Genomic DNA, 13,487 nt, shown 5'->3' on the forward strand with positions numbered 1-13,487 from the left:
AGGATGGATGTAGTTGGTAATGTTTGTGTAATAGAATTATTGATAACTATATAATTTTGGGAACTGGATGTTACGCGAGTACAGTAAAATCATCTAAATACATTGCTCTTCAACAACAAAATCTTTCTTTTTCTAACCGTATGCCTCACAGTAGTTAGAGTCTACTGTAGTTAGAAACACTTTATTTGGCTGGCTGTAGTTGCTGCTTGCTGTAATTGTCGTTGTTCGTGTTATGAAGATTTTCTGTGAGGTAAGAGACTTATGAAAAAGTGTGGGCTATTGTTAGGATTTCTTTCAAATCAGGACCATTCTTTTGTGTCAATTATTTGAAGCCATGTTGTCACTGTACAACAGTCAGATTGCGTTGGGCTTGTATAATGTTGGTAATAAATGAATAGGTTAAGTTGCATTTGTCAGGGAAAATTCTGTAGGTCAGTGTTTTAAATGATATAAATAAGTAGAGAGACTCAGTAGTTTCAACCTGCAACAGTCGTTCGCTGTAGCACAGGAATCTAAGATCAGTTGACTAAGGATTTCTCCTTTCTTTTCGAAATTTTTGTTATGATCGCGATCTCTGTGACTTTCCTTAACCTGTGTGTACGGTAGCTCTTCTCCACAGGGGGAACCTCTGTGTCGCCGATTTTTATGATGTGGTGGGTCTCAAATAGCATGTTGCATATAGCGTCCAAGAAATGCGGTCTGAGGAGGAATGGGTACTCCATCAGTTGCACAAGAAATGTCACGAAACGTAGTATCAGGTGAAATGATGCGAAGGAAGAAGAAATATCAACTACAATCTTTCTGCAGTTCGTACCCGTGGTGACGTATATTGCACAAACACAGCGTAAAGATTTCTTATGAGCCGACCAATTAGATCAAAGACACAAGGGACCAATTCGGAACGTCTGGAATCTAACACATACCGTGTACACGTGGAAAAGTTTACATTGTAATGTCTTGACGGTTCAACAAGACTAGGGTCATCGAACATAAACGGTAATACAGGCTGGGACAGATGGCGAAATCTGTGCTGGCAGACCACGCGCTGTGAGCCACTGACCACATAATAAAGTTTTTTAACATAAGGTTTTCGCTGTAGGGGAAGCTGTTTGTTCAGCCAAGTCATAGAAATTCACAAATACGAAAACAGTTTTAACGAGTAAAAAGAAATCCTCAAGGTAAACGGATCCCGGATTTCTGCGCTGTATCAGTCGGGGGAACCACAGTGGTTCAGGCGTTGGAGCAACAGGTATCCTACATGTAAAAATCCTAAGGCCGGCTCGATTCCAGTCTGTCACAAACGAAGGAGGTTGAACCTGACAATGACAGCCATCGTGTCTGTGAAACGTCAGGAAGATCGTTAAACGTCGGCCGAAGACCCAGAGACAAATACCAATAGATTAACACATCGATGTACACTTAATTTAGGTGGACTGTATCTCGATCAGCTTATAGCTAACAGTAACTTAATTCTGCAAACTGCAGTAAAAGCAACCTTCGATAATGAGTAATTACCTCAACCTCCTCCTGAAGGGAACACGGCGCTTTCAAGCCATACATTACATTTTAGATTAGCTTTAGGAAATTAGAACAAGAAAGCAGCAGCCTAACCTGAGCGATGGATTTGAAGTTTCGCAAGAGGTTCACCTCTGACCAGCTTCGGCAGCAGAACTGTTCTATTTTCTTCTATTGTTACCTCCTTAAAGAACAGCTTTAGTTAGAATAGGCTCATGTTAATTTCATTTTATTAAGTGCCGTTAATTTTGCAGAACTTTATCTTTGCTCAAATACACACGTAAATTTAGTCAATTTTTTTTTAAATTATTAGCCCATACTTAACCTTACTCTGGTCAACGTAATATCTTCTCAAATTTTGCACATTATTAAAATGTCAACTTTTCGAAGGAGATAGCATGTGGGTTAACTACGGATAGAACTCGCAAATTTAAAGACGTTGCCATTTCAAAGCATATGGAAATTTTTCTACTGCATGAAACTATCCTAAGGTACATTCACGTCACTGTGTTCATGTTCGTGGAGACACTGTAGTATCCTTTCTTTTATTTAGAAGATTGCTAGTCGTCTATCAATAAAATAGAAACAGTAGCGAAAAACGCCATCTTTAATTAAATTTCTTGATGCAGTACCCACTATGAACATAATGGCTGGTTATTTATATGGTATTTACCAAAGAAAATGTTCAGTTGCAAGCAGATTTAAATTTGACTTGTCTTAGCCCTTAGACGGCAAGTTAAAGGCAAATAGTGATGAATAAATAAAAATGAACTAACCAACATCTTTCACAAGCACAGTAAACATTAAACATTAAACATGCTGAGTCACGGTTTCCCTGTGTAATAAATGTGGTAAAGTCTCTGTTTTCAATTATAAGAGGTTCTTCGTCGAAACACTGCTACTGTTTAGTGATACCACTCTAAGCAACACACGTGATCCCCAGCAATAAAAAATATGGTTCTAGGTGTTAACGAAACTACTCAAAGCTATGATAACACTTTTGGAAATCTAATAGAAGCCTCACCTCTTTGAGCGGAGAGAAGGTATCTCGAGTACTAACGCTGAAAAAAATTCATGACGACGTAAGCACAACAATATACATCGACAAAAATGAAATACAAAAATAAAGTGTGTATCTCATAGACATCTTCCTAAAACGAATCTAGAAAGTGTCAGGAGAAAGGAAAGAGCATATGGCTCACTATGTAATAAGATGTGTTTATTAATGCTGAACAAAGTCACTACGCCACATTTCGATGAGAGCTTTTAAACGTGTCCAAATTGATTATAAAAAAAGAGACACTAGAAAGAAAAGTAGCAAGACAAAATAATGCAAGACAAAACTGACATTAAGAAGTTTGTCGAAGTATACAAAAATATGGAGGTAGCAGCAAAAAAATATATTTTTTAAAGATAATCAGTAATGGATCAAGTACATGTCCCAGCACTTTAGAAAAAAAAATTATTTATACAATACAATTCAAACACCTAGTAACAAATAGCATTAAGAAACAGAAATAACAGGAAACGGTTAAAAATTATTCTGAATTTCGATAAGCATTTGCCTTTTGGCTTCCATAGCCAAACCTTTTAGAACTCCTCCGGATATCTATGTAAAAAGTGAGAAATAATAACAGTTTTGACTGAAGGGAGATGGAAAAGGTATTGTAAAGCTTGGAAAGCGACAAATTCTTCGTGTTTCTGATTACTTTTTTATTTTTGTTTTTCTGTATGTAAACTCTCACGGAACTGAACTCACGAAAAGTTTTCATTCTCTTTGCTTCCCAAATGAAGAGGAGCCACAACAAAATTTTTACACCGTAATCCGACACTGGTTCCACAGCTTCTAAACAACGCCTTCACGTAGGCAATGAGTGTTTCATTGCAGCGACTTAAGACCTCTGCAGATTGTCTGAAACAATGCTGTCTGGAGAGCAATGAGTTTTCAGCTTGCTTGTTCTGAAGGTTACATTCTGCTTCTGCCACATGGAACGTTCTGGATAGCTGCCGATTCACAAACATTCTCGACACTAGGGGGGGGGGGGGGGTCCAAAACTATACAAATTTTTTCGAGACAGAAAGTAAGGTGAAGTAATGTAAAACTATAACAGACCCTTGATGTTACACACAAACTACCGCCTGGGGCAGATAGTCACGATGTGTGTGAACTATCCTCAATTGTCCTTCCACAGGCTAGGCCTACATACCAGCCTTAACTAGTGACAAAGGATTCGGTTCTATATTTGCTGCGAAGTTTAGGCCATTTGGTCGCTAGGCACTTTGCTCGTTGCAGTTAACAATACATTCGACAGTGGCACTCAAGATTAACGTTACGATCAACTTTGGCATGTATTCTATTCTCAGATATGCTGGTCTGGCATGTTACTTTAAGATCCGCGCGACACGTTGATCCGTATCACTACTACGTCATAACACGGCTCAGACTTCATTTTGTCAGTTAAATATTATGTTAATCTCTTGAAAATAAATGACTACTATCAATAACGGATTGTATTATGGCAATAGCGTGCATAGACATAGCAGTTCACTATCTTGCTAATATTGGTATGCCCATTGTCTTAATATCCGTCAGTTTCAGTTTAAACATACACAGCAGCAAGTCTGGTTTCAGGAGTAAAGTGGAACAATTTGCTTTCTGCAACGCGATTCCTGAAACGTGTCGTGTCTGAAAGTACTTCCTCAGACTCTCAAGGAATCGCTCTTTGCACTAACTTGCAGAAGTAATACTAAATATGACACACAGGACGAGTCCCAGCTCACCTGATAGCGTTTGATCAGGTCATATTTTAAACATGACGAACATTTTATGACGAACTTCTAGACATAAATGTTTGCAACAGCCATTCATCTTTCATGTGACCACAATTGATTTCGTTATTCTGCACTAATAATTCATACAGTACCAGCGAAATTGGGTGTAACGCGGAATGTTTTTCGTGTTAAAAAGAAAATTGTTTTATCTACCTATGATATTCGCTATTAAAACACATGTGAGCTCCTCTGTCCTCCAAGTTCGTACTCCAACACGTACTGGTTAGTCGTGCCTAGGATTTTGTTTCCTGCGGTGTTAATTAGCAACCATTTTGTACTATCGACAGGTCTCTGTTTACAGGGCAGGCCAACATGCAGCTCGTGAACCGCTCATGAGACGCAAAGGAAAACGCAATGATGTGTTGTTCCCACAACGAGAGAACCTATCACCACAGGTTTCTCTCTGTACGCAGGTGGTTACTAGGAAACCGTTATTTCTGCGCTAAACTGGAGGTTAACAACACAGCGGTCTATATTAGAATACCTGAAAGCTATTATTAAATATTAAACAACTATTGACTGAATGGTTCATTGTGTGGTAACTGAATACAAGCAGAATAAATGCTTGGAGAATTTTAGATGAAAAAAAAAATTCAGTATTATCACCCATAGAAGGCAACCCATGGGCTTGCAACGCCGATTGGAGTCTGCAAGTTGATTCCTATAACAATGTGCAGAAAACTACCTTTTGCCTTCATGTTAATGTAAGGTTTGGCATAGGTAGTAAGGAAACAGACTGTTACATGGCATTTACGCACAAATTGCCACACAGTCTATTTTATAATGCAATAAGCACACCCCAATAGTCAATACAGTCGATTCCTTCAAACTGCATGGTAACTGCAGACAATATTCACTACTTCAACAGCTAATTACTTCTACCTTGCATTTCCTTTTTTTATAGTGAGAGGAGCCTGTTATTTTCTGCAGCGTTGGGAGCTTTGTTTAGCTGGTTCCTGACATGCAACTGAAGTTAAAAGGACCGGGGTGTCAAACTTGTTCGGAGCTGAAAGGAACCCTCGAGCAGGTATAGGACAGGGAATTCACTATATCCCCTCTGTACACTGTAGACGAATCGGGGATGGCATGCGTTCCGTTAAAACTGCATTGTGCGAGGTATTAGGAGAAATGATTTTTGGAGAGAGAAAAGTTTGAAAGGCAAATGTGCAGTCCAAACTTGAGTGTTGGATCGGCCAGTGTCCACAGTCATACCACAAAGAGATACTAACTTAATGTGGAGAGGGACTCTTGTTCACAATAATTATTTCGATACAAGGCACGCTTTCTTGCACGTCTACGTGCAAGCTGTTTGGTTGGCTGGAGCTACAACCATGTCATGCAGTGGGAGAGATTTTGTGCCTACCTTACCATGCCACACCATTACTGGTTAACCGCGCCACTATAAACGAATGTACGAATCGGTTACACTTTTTTATGAAATTGGTCGGAACTTGCAAGGTCGTCTACCATTCCTATGCTGGCAGATCCAGGTAAGATTCAGACAGTAAAGTCGCGGACACTTGCTGCAGTGATGCCGTCGAGAATGCACTTCGGCTTAGGCAACTGCAGAGATGTGCCTCCACCTTAGAGCAGAGTACAGAGGTCGAGTTGGAATCAGAATTTCCAGCCGTTACTGCAGCTTTCTCGCTCCATTTAGAGTGGTACGCACGAGCTGACGATGCAGTCATTGAACAGAGGGGAACGTGAGACTAGGTAATTTATATCAGTGTTTAACTGGGCAGTTTTAATTTTCGAAGCCAGGTAGTTGCTACCAACATCCACTTTGGCGAATCGATTGGTGCTCATATTTGATTTTCTGCGATTCTGTCCTTAAGTCCCCTTACCTCTTTCACAGTCATTTGCCAAACCCGCGATATATGGCTCTGAGCACTATAGGACTTAACTGCTGTGGTCATCAGTCCCCTAGAACTTAGAACTACTTAAACCTAACTAACCTAAGGACATCACACACATCCATGCCCGAGGCAGGATTCGAACATGCGACCGTAGCAGTCCCGTGGTTCCGGACTGAAGCGCCTAGAACCGCACGGCCACCGCGGCCGGCGATTTCTTTTAGTACTCAGGTGAATAACTTCGCACTTTTCCTTATTCAGGGTAAATTGCAACTTTTCGCACAGTACAGACCTCTTACATAAATCATTTTGCAAGTCGTTTTGATCATCTGATGACTTTACAAGACGGTAAATGGCAGCTTCATCTGCAAATACTTGAGTAAATACTTGCATACTTGAGTATTGCTCATCAGTGTGGGATCCGTACCAGGTCGGGTTGACAGAGGAGATAGAGAAGATCCAAAGAAGAGCGGCGCGTTTCGTCACAGGGTTATTTGGTAAGCGTGATAGCGCTACGGAGATGTTTAGCAAACTCAAGTGGCAGACTCTGCAAGAGAGGCGCTCTGCATCGCGGTGTAGCTTGCTGTCCAGGTTTCGAGAGGGTGCGTTTCTGGATGAGGTATCGAATATATTGCTTCCCCCTACTTATACCTCCCGAGGAGATGACGAATGTAAAATTAGAGAGATTCGAGCGCGCACGGAGGCTTTCCGGCAGTCGTTCTTCCCACGAACCATATGCGACTGGAACAGGAAAGGGAGGTAATGACAGTGGCACGTAAAGTGCCCTCCGCCATACACCGTTGGGTGGCTTGCGGAGTATAAATGTAGATGTAGAAACAAACTAAGACGGCTATTCAGATTGTCTCCTATGTCGTTAATATACATCAGGAACAACAGAGGAGCTGTAACACTTTCTTGGGGAACGCCGGATATTACTTCTGTTTTAATCGATTACTTTCCGTCTATTATTGCGAACTGTGACCTGTCTGACAGGAAATCACGAATCGAGTCGCACAACTGAGGCGACACTCGGTAGGCACGCAGTTTGGTTAGAAGACACTTGTGAGGAACGGTGTGGAAGGCCTTCTAGAAATCTAAAAATATGGAATCAATTTGACGTCGCCTGTCGATAGCAACCACTACTTCATGAGTATAAAGGGCTAGTAGTGTTTCACAAGAACGATATTTTCTGAATGCGTGGTGACAATGTAGAAGAAAACCACTTTATCGTAGTTTCTCTTCTAAGAAGGGAACCTCCCCATCGCACCCTCCTCAGATTTAGTTATAAGTTGGGACAGTGGATAGGCCTTGAAAAACTGAACACAGATCAATCGAGAAAACAGAAAGAAGTTGTGTGGAACTATGAAAAAAATAAAATATACAAACTGAGTAGTCCATGCGCAAATAGGCAACATCAAGGATAGTGTGAACTCAGGAGAGCCGTGGTACCGAGGTTAGCGCGAGCAGCTGCGGAACGAGAGGTCCTTGGTTCAAGTCTTCACTCGAGTGAAAAGTTTACTTTCTTTTATTTTTGCAAAGTTCTGATCTGTCCGTTCGTTCATTGACGTCTCTGTTCACTGTAATAAGTTTAGTCTCTGTTTTGCGACCGCACAGCAAAACCGTGCTATTAGTAGACGAAAGGACGTGCCTCTCTAATGGGAACCGAAAACATTTGATCGCAGGGTCATAGGTCAACCAATTCCTCCACAGGAAAACACGTCTGATATATTCTATACGACACGGGTGACGGCATGTGCGTCACATGACAGGAATATGTTGTCGACCCAGCTAACTAGTGCACTTGACGAATGGGTAAAAACACTCTTCTACCTTGCCCGATTTAGGTTTTCTTGTGGATGTGATAATCACTCCCAAAAAAAAGTGAAGAAAACATAAGAGTTGTCACATAAACTGCAACAAATGAATGCAACAGTTTCACAGTCGCACAGTTTTCCCTGAGCTCTGTCAAAACATAAGTTTTTAACGTTTTCAAATTATTCCGTGTGTAAACAGTCAAATCCTGCGTATGTCCAAGCAAATCGGAACACGTCCTGGAATATTGGAGATCGAAGTTGATTATGTGTGAGTGCCTGAACTTTGATAATTGTCTGAAAATAAAAAAATTAAACTTTTCCCCTGGAGGGACGACTTGAACCAAGGACTTCACGTTCCGCAGCTGCTCACGCTAACCATGGGACCACGGCTCTCCTCAGCTCACACTATCCTTGATGTTGCGTATCTTGCGCATGGACTACTCAGTTTGTATATTTTGCTTGTTTTTTTCATAGTTCCACACAACTTCTTCCTGTTTTCTCGATTGATCTGTGTTCAGTTTTTCAAGGCCTATCCACTGTGCCAACTTATAACTAAATCTGAGGGGGATGCGATGGGCCGGTTCCCTTCTAAGTGCTGACGTGTTTCAGAGTGAAATACACCCTGATACCCAGACGTACCTGCAGCGTCGCAGCAGACGGGCATGTGGCAGCGGGCGCACTGCCGGAGGCGGTCGGGGGCGGCGCGGCGGTGGCAGCGCAGGCAGAGTGGTGCGGAGGCGGCGCGCGGCGCCAGCACGAGCGGCGGGTCCCTGAGCACCAGCTCCCCGGCAGACAGCGCCCGGGTCGCCACCAGGCCGCGGCCGCCCAGCGGCGAGCGAGACAGCCGCCACGGGCCCGAGCACCCAGAGTGCCGCCGCAGCAGGCGCTCCGTCTCCGCCAGCCGCTCCTCCGTCAGCAGCTCTCCGCTAGCCGGGTCCACCTCTTCCTCCTCTCCTGGGGATGCTTCCCGCACTTGTTCGTCGGATCTGTCCCATCCTCCGTCGTCCACATCACTCCCATTTACCACACTGATATTCCTACTAGCCTCCGGCCTCTCAGATGGAGAGATCACAGGCTCCTCGTGCGCGTCCAACACTCGGTCGTGACTTACGGAGCCATTCTCCAGCAGGGTACCGTTGGCCAACACCTTCCCTTTGATATGGGCCTCATCTTCCTTGCAGTGCTGCGTTTGCCAGTGGCCGTTTAGGTGCTCTGGCTCCACACGAGCCTTCAGCCCACTCACGGTGCTATCCTTTGCTTGTGCTCTGTCGCTGTTAGCAGCTGGAACAGCTGCTGCCGAGACTTCCATCGGAAGGCAATCGCCAAGTCTGCTGAATAAAAAATATAAAAATCATTCCCAGAGCTTCTACATAAATGATTCTTGAGGAGGAAATTATTTATTATTTATTTATTTCATTAACAGTACAGAGTAACCCACCGCCTTGAAATGTAAGGTGGGTCGGATGCTTCTGAATCTAATAGCGAAGACTTCTCATTGTTTTATTGGTATACAGTTGTTAATGCTTTTTTAAAAATAATATAAAGAACATCGTATATAAAGATTTCTCTAGGTTACAGTGAATTGAATTCTTAACAGTTGTTAAAATGGTTCCACATAATTTGTTACTACCTAGTTGATGAGAATGTAATTTAATTTATACAATGCAAATGTCAAAGAAAAAAGTAACACAATGAGCGTGATTAAGAGTAATTTGTAATATATAGAGGGAAGTGATATGCTGTATTTGGATGAGTAATGCAGTATACGTAGCATGTTGGTTAGTAATGGCCTATATCTATTTCAGATGAGAAGGTCTCGGTACAACCTAGAGCTATTCTCATCTGAAATGGTGTTTAACATCTCATCGGCAATGATGTCATTACAGACAGAGCATATGCTCGGATTAGAGCTCTGAGCACTATGCGGCTTAACTTCTGAGGTCATCAATCGCCTAGAACTTAGAACTAATTAAACCTAACTAACCTAAGGACATCACACACATCCATGCCCGAGGCAGGATTCGAACCTGCGACCGTAGCGGTTGCTCGGTTCCAGACTGTAGCGCCTAAAACCGCACGGCCACTCCAGCCGGCTTGGATTACGGAAGAATGGACAACGAAAGCGACCTTGCCCTTTCCAAGGACCCATCCTGGCATTTGCCTTAAGTGATTTGGCGAAATCACAGGAAAACTAAATCACGATGACCGGAGGCGGATCTGAACTGGGTCGAGTGTGCTAACGACTGTTACCCCAAACCAGTGAGTAACAAAAGCATATACATGGAGTGGTTTTCCTACATGAGCAAAAACTGCAGGAAACTATCCTTAAAGGGGTAAGGAGCAAGTAGCGACAAGGAAATACGGCCAGAAGTTTGCTCCGAAGAAGGTCCACGCACTTAAAGGCGGAGATAAAAGATCTTTGAAAGCGACTCCATTAATAGCATGAGGCAGGTGGACTGCCAGCAGGGGCGAGACGACCATTTCCCGTGACAACTGCCACCATCTGTGTCAACATGCGCAGGCCTTATTGTCTACTGACTTGCCCCCATGGCCAGGGTTTGTCACATGCTGGTCCCACAGGCCGCCATGGCGCTGGCACTTCTGTCATCCATCCTATTCACAGACGAGGCTACATTTACGACAGGAGGTTTCGTGAACCTTCATATCATCCACCTGTGCACTACAGAGAAACCTTATGCTATGGTGGTGTCTGTTCACTTTCAATCTGTGTGCTATATTACACTGGTCCACAAATTTGCACTTTTTATTCTTTACAGAAACGAAAGTAGCCGTGTCTCGTAGATGTAGATGGGCTGAAGGCGAATATCGAGGTTGAAATTGTCTCCTCGCTCAGGATTACAAGTAAATGAGGTACTTACATTTCACAGTCTTACTTGTCTGACATTGTATGTTTTATAAAGGCATTGCGGCGACGATTCCTCTGCTGTGAGTGAGTGAGGTGGACGTTTCCAGCGCAAACTGGCAACACTGCTTTACCACATGACTCATATGTGCATCATATGAGTCATGCAGTAAGGCAGTGTTGCCAAATTGCGCTGGAAGCATCCACCTCACTCACAACAGAGGAACCCTCGTCGCAATGCCATTGTATGCCTTACGTCAGACAAGTGGAGTATGACCTCTCATTACTATTGACTGAGTACTGCCTTCAGGCTTGTTTTTGAGCTGTCTATAGCCTCCACTGTTTGGTTTGTGTGTCATGTTTAGGACTTAGAACAAATCATGAATGTCATTGCAGAATGTAATGTTACCTTCAGTACTGGAGTGACTCAAATTTTTCCTGACATTCCCGAAACACAGACTCTTACTCTGTCAGTGAAGAGATTTCACAGCTGCAATCATGAGACCAACAGTTAGGCTTTACGCTTTGGAAAATCTAAACACGATGTGCGTCTTTCGGTGGTTCTCCAGATGACGTTCGCGTAGATGTAGGGTCAGTGTCACTGTCAGGTGATAGCACTTTTTAGGCTGTAAGTGTCGTTTCAGTCTCGTGAGCATTGTAGAATGTAGAAACCAGACGCGATTTTAATTGTTGTTTGTCACGGCTGTGAGATTTCACTTGTGATTCGAGTGAGCGTCGCAGCGGTTGGTAGCGAATGTATGCGACGCGAAAATTTGAAGAATTTCGTTATTTTGCGTTGCACACTCACAAAAAGCCCCCGAACTAGCAGTAACAAAAGTTTTGTTACATTTGTGGTTCAAGAAGGCGACCAGTGACTAAAGCTGTTAAACTAGCACATGCCTTGTATTTCGTGTCTCGAGTTGGAGTCCAGCATGAAGTTTGGGCTCCACACGTGCATCTCGTGTTCGTCTACACTGAATGCTTGGATGGGCGGTAAAAAGGCCTCCATGAAGTTTGCCTGAGCCTGCTATTTGAACCCACAGATCATGCATCAGCTTGCTATCTTCGTACACTACCTCCCTTGAAGAAAGGAGTCAATTTGAAGAGGCATAGAAATATTCAGTACCGTGACATCCCATGGCTCATGGTGAAGGACTGCCAGTTCTTGTTCCCCACACGTACCACCATCTAGCAGTGATACCGATGATTCTGAAAAGACACATGCAGCTGAAAAAGTGCTATCACTGACACTGACCCTACATCTGCGTCAACGTCATCTGGAGAACCACCCAAAGTTGCACAGCGTGATCTCGGCTATCTGTCAGGTATTTAGATCTTCCAAACCGTAAAACCTAACTGTTGGTCCGACGATGCAATTGCGGAATCTCTTCGCTGACACAGTACGAGTCTCTGTATTTGGAGAAAGTCAGGGAAAACTTCAGCGTCACTTCAGAACTGATGGTAACATTACATTCTGCAGTGACATTGACAGTTTGTTCTAAGACCTAAACATTACATACAAACCAGACCATGGAGATTATAGACAGCTCAAAAACAAGCCTGAAGGCAGTACTGTTACTCAACAGTAATGAGAGGTCGTACCCATATGCTGTCTTTGCAGCATGGCTATTGTAATTACAATAAGCATGACTGACTGGTATGTGGAGATTTCAAACTCAATGCCACGCTGTTGTGTTTACAAGGGGAGTTACACTAAGTTTTACTGTTACCTATGTGAGTGGGAGAGTTGCGCAAGAGAAGAACACTACACACAGAGGGAATGGCCTCTACGAATAGCTCTTGTGCCTAGATCAAAAAATATGGCCGAAAAGTGTGTCAGAACAAAATTGTTTTCCCGTAACTGCACATTAAGCTGGGAGTCATTATAGCACTTGTTAACGCTGTGCACAGGAGTGAAGCAGCAGTACAGTATGTGTGTAAGAAGTTTCCACGGTTCAGCACAGAGAAGATCCTAAAGCGGGTATTCATTCGTCCACAGATACGCCAACTGTTGAGGGATACACACTTTGGGTGCACTAACCCCTGATCAGCTTCATACGTGGCATTGTTTCCGTAACGTGACAACATTGTTCTTGGGAAACAGGGGAGCTGAAAATTACAGAGACCTCGTGGACAAACTCATTCATACTTATAAGGCACTGAAACATGACGCTCAAGATGCACTTCCTTTGCTCCCACCTCGACGTGTTCCCAGAGAACTGCGGTGCATTCAGTAATGAGCAAGACGAGGGGCTCGATCAGGACATTGCTCTCATGAAAGATCGGTGAGCTGTACACAGGACATTGGACTGCTGTTATGTTGGCTGATTTCTGCTAGATGTTACAGTGAGATGATCCAGACACCACTCACAAGAGGAAGGCAAAGAAACGGCGCAAATAAACTTAGGTAAGTTCAATTAATATAAATATATTGATGCCAGTAGCAATATATGTGAAACATTAACTTCCACCATCGTTGTAACCCAGAGCTAGGATACAATTTTAATAGTGATGTTCGCGTTCAGCGCATCTAAATATATAAAAACCGTCTACTGCCGTTTCTGCAAAGAAGAAAAAACTACTGCGGGCCAGCGCTATTGGCGACACCCC

The 13,487-nt window shown here is 43.1% G+C and overlaps 1 protein-coding gene across 1 annotated transcript in view; it reads right to left on the minus strand.

Annotated features, from left to right (window-relative positions):
- Positions 1-13,487, minus strand: part of LOC124616539 (SET domain-containing protein SmydA-8-like) — a 185,618-nt gene that overhangs the window by 124,941 nt on the left and 47,190 nt on the right. Inside the window, exon 2 of the mRNA XM_047144857.1 lies at positions 8,654-9,345. Within this exon, the coding sequence (XP_047000813.1) occupies positions 8,654-9,323 (670 nt within the window). The 5' untranslated portion in view covers positions 9,324-9,345. The remainder of the gene's footprint in view (positions 1-8,653; positions 9,346-13,487) is intronic.

This window comes from Schistocerca americana, chromosome 5, assembly GCF_021461395.2.
Source record: "Schistocerca americana isolate TAMUIC-IGC-003095 chromosome 5, iqSchAmer2.1, whole genome shotgun sequence".
Lineage (NCBI taxonomy): Eukaryota > Metazoa > Arthropoda > Insecta > Orthoptera > Acrididae > Schistocerca > Schistocerca americana.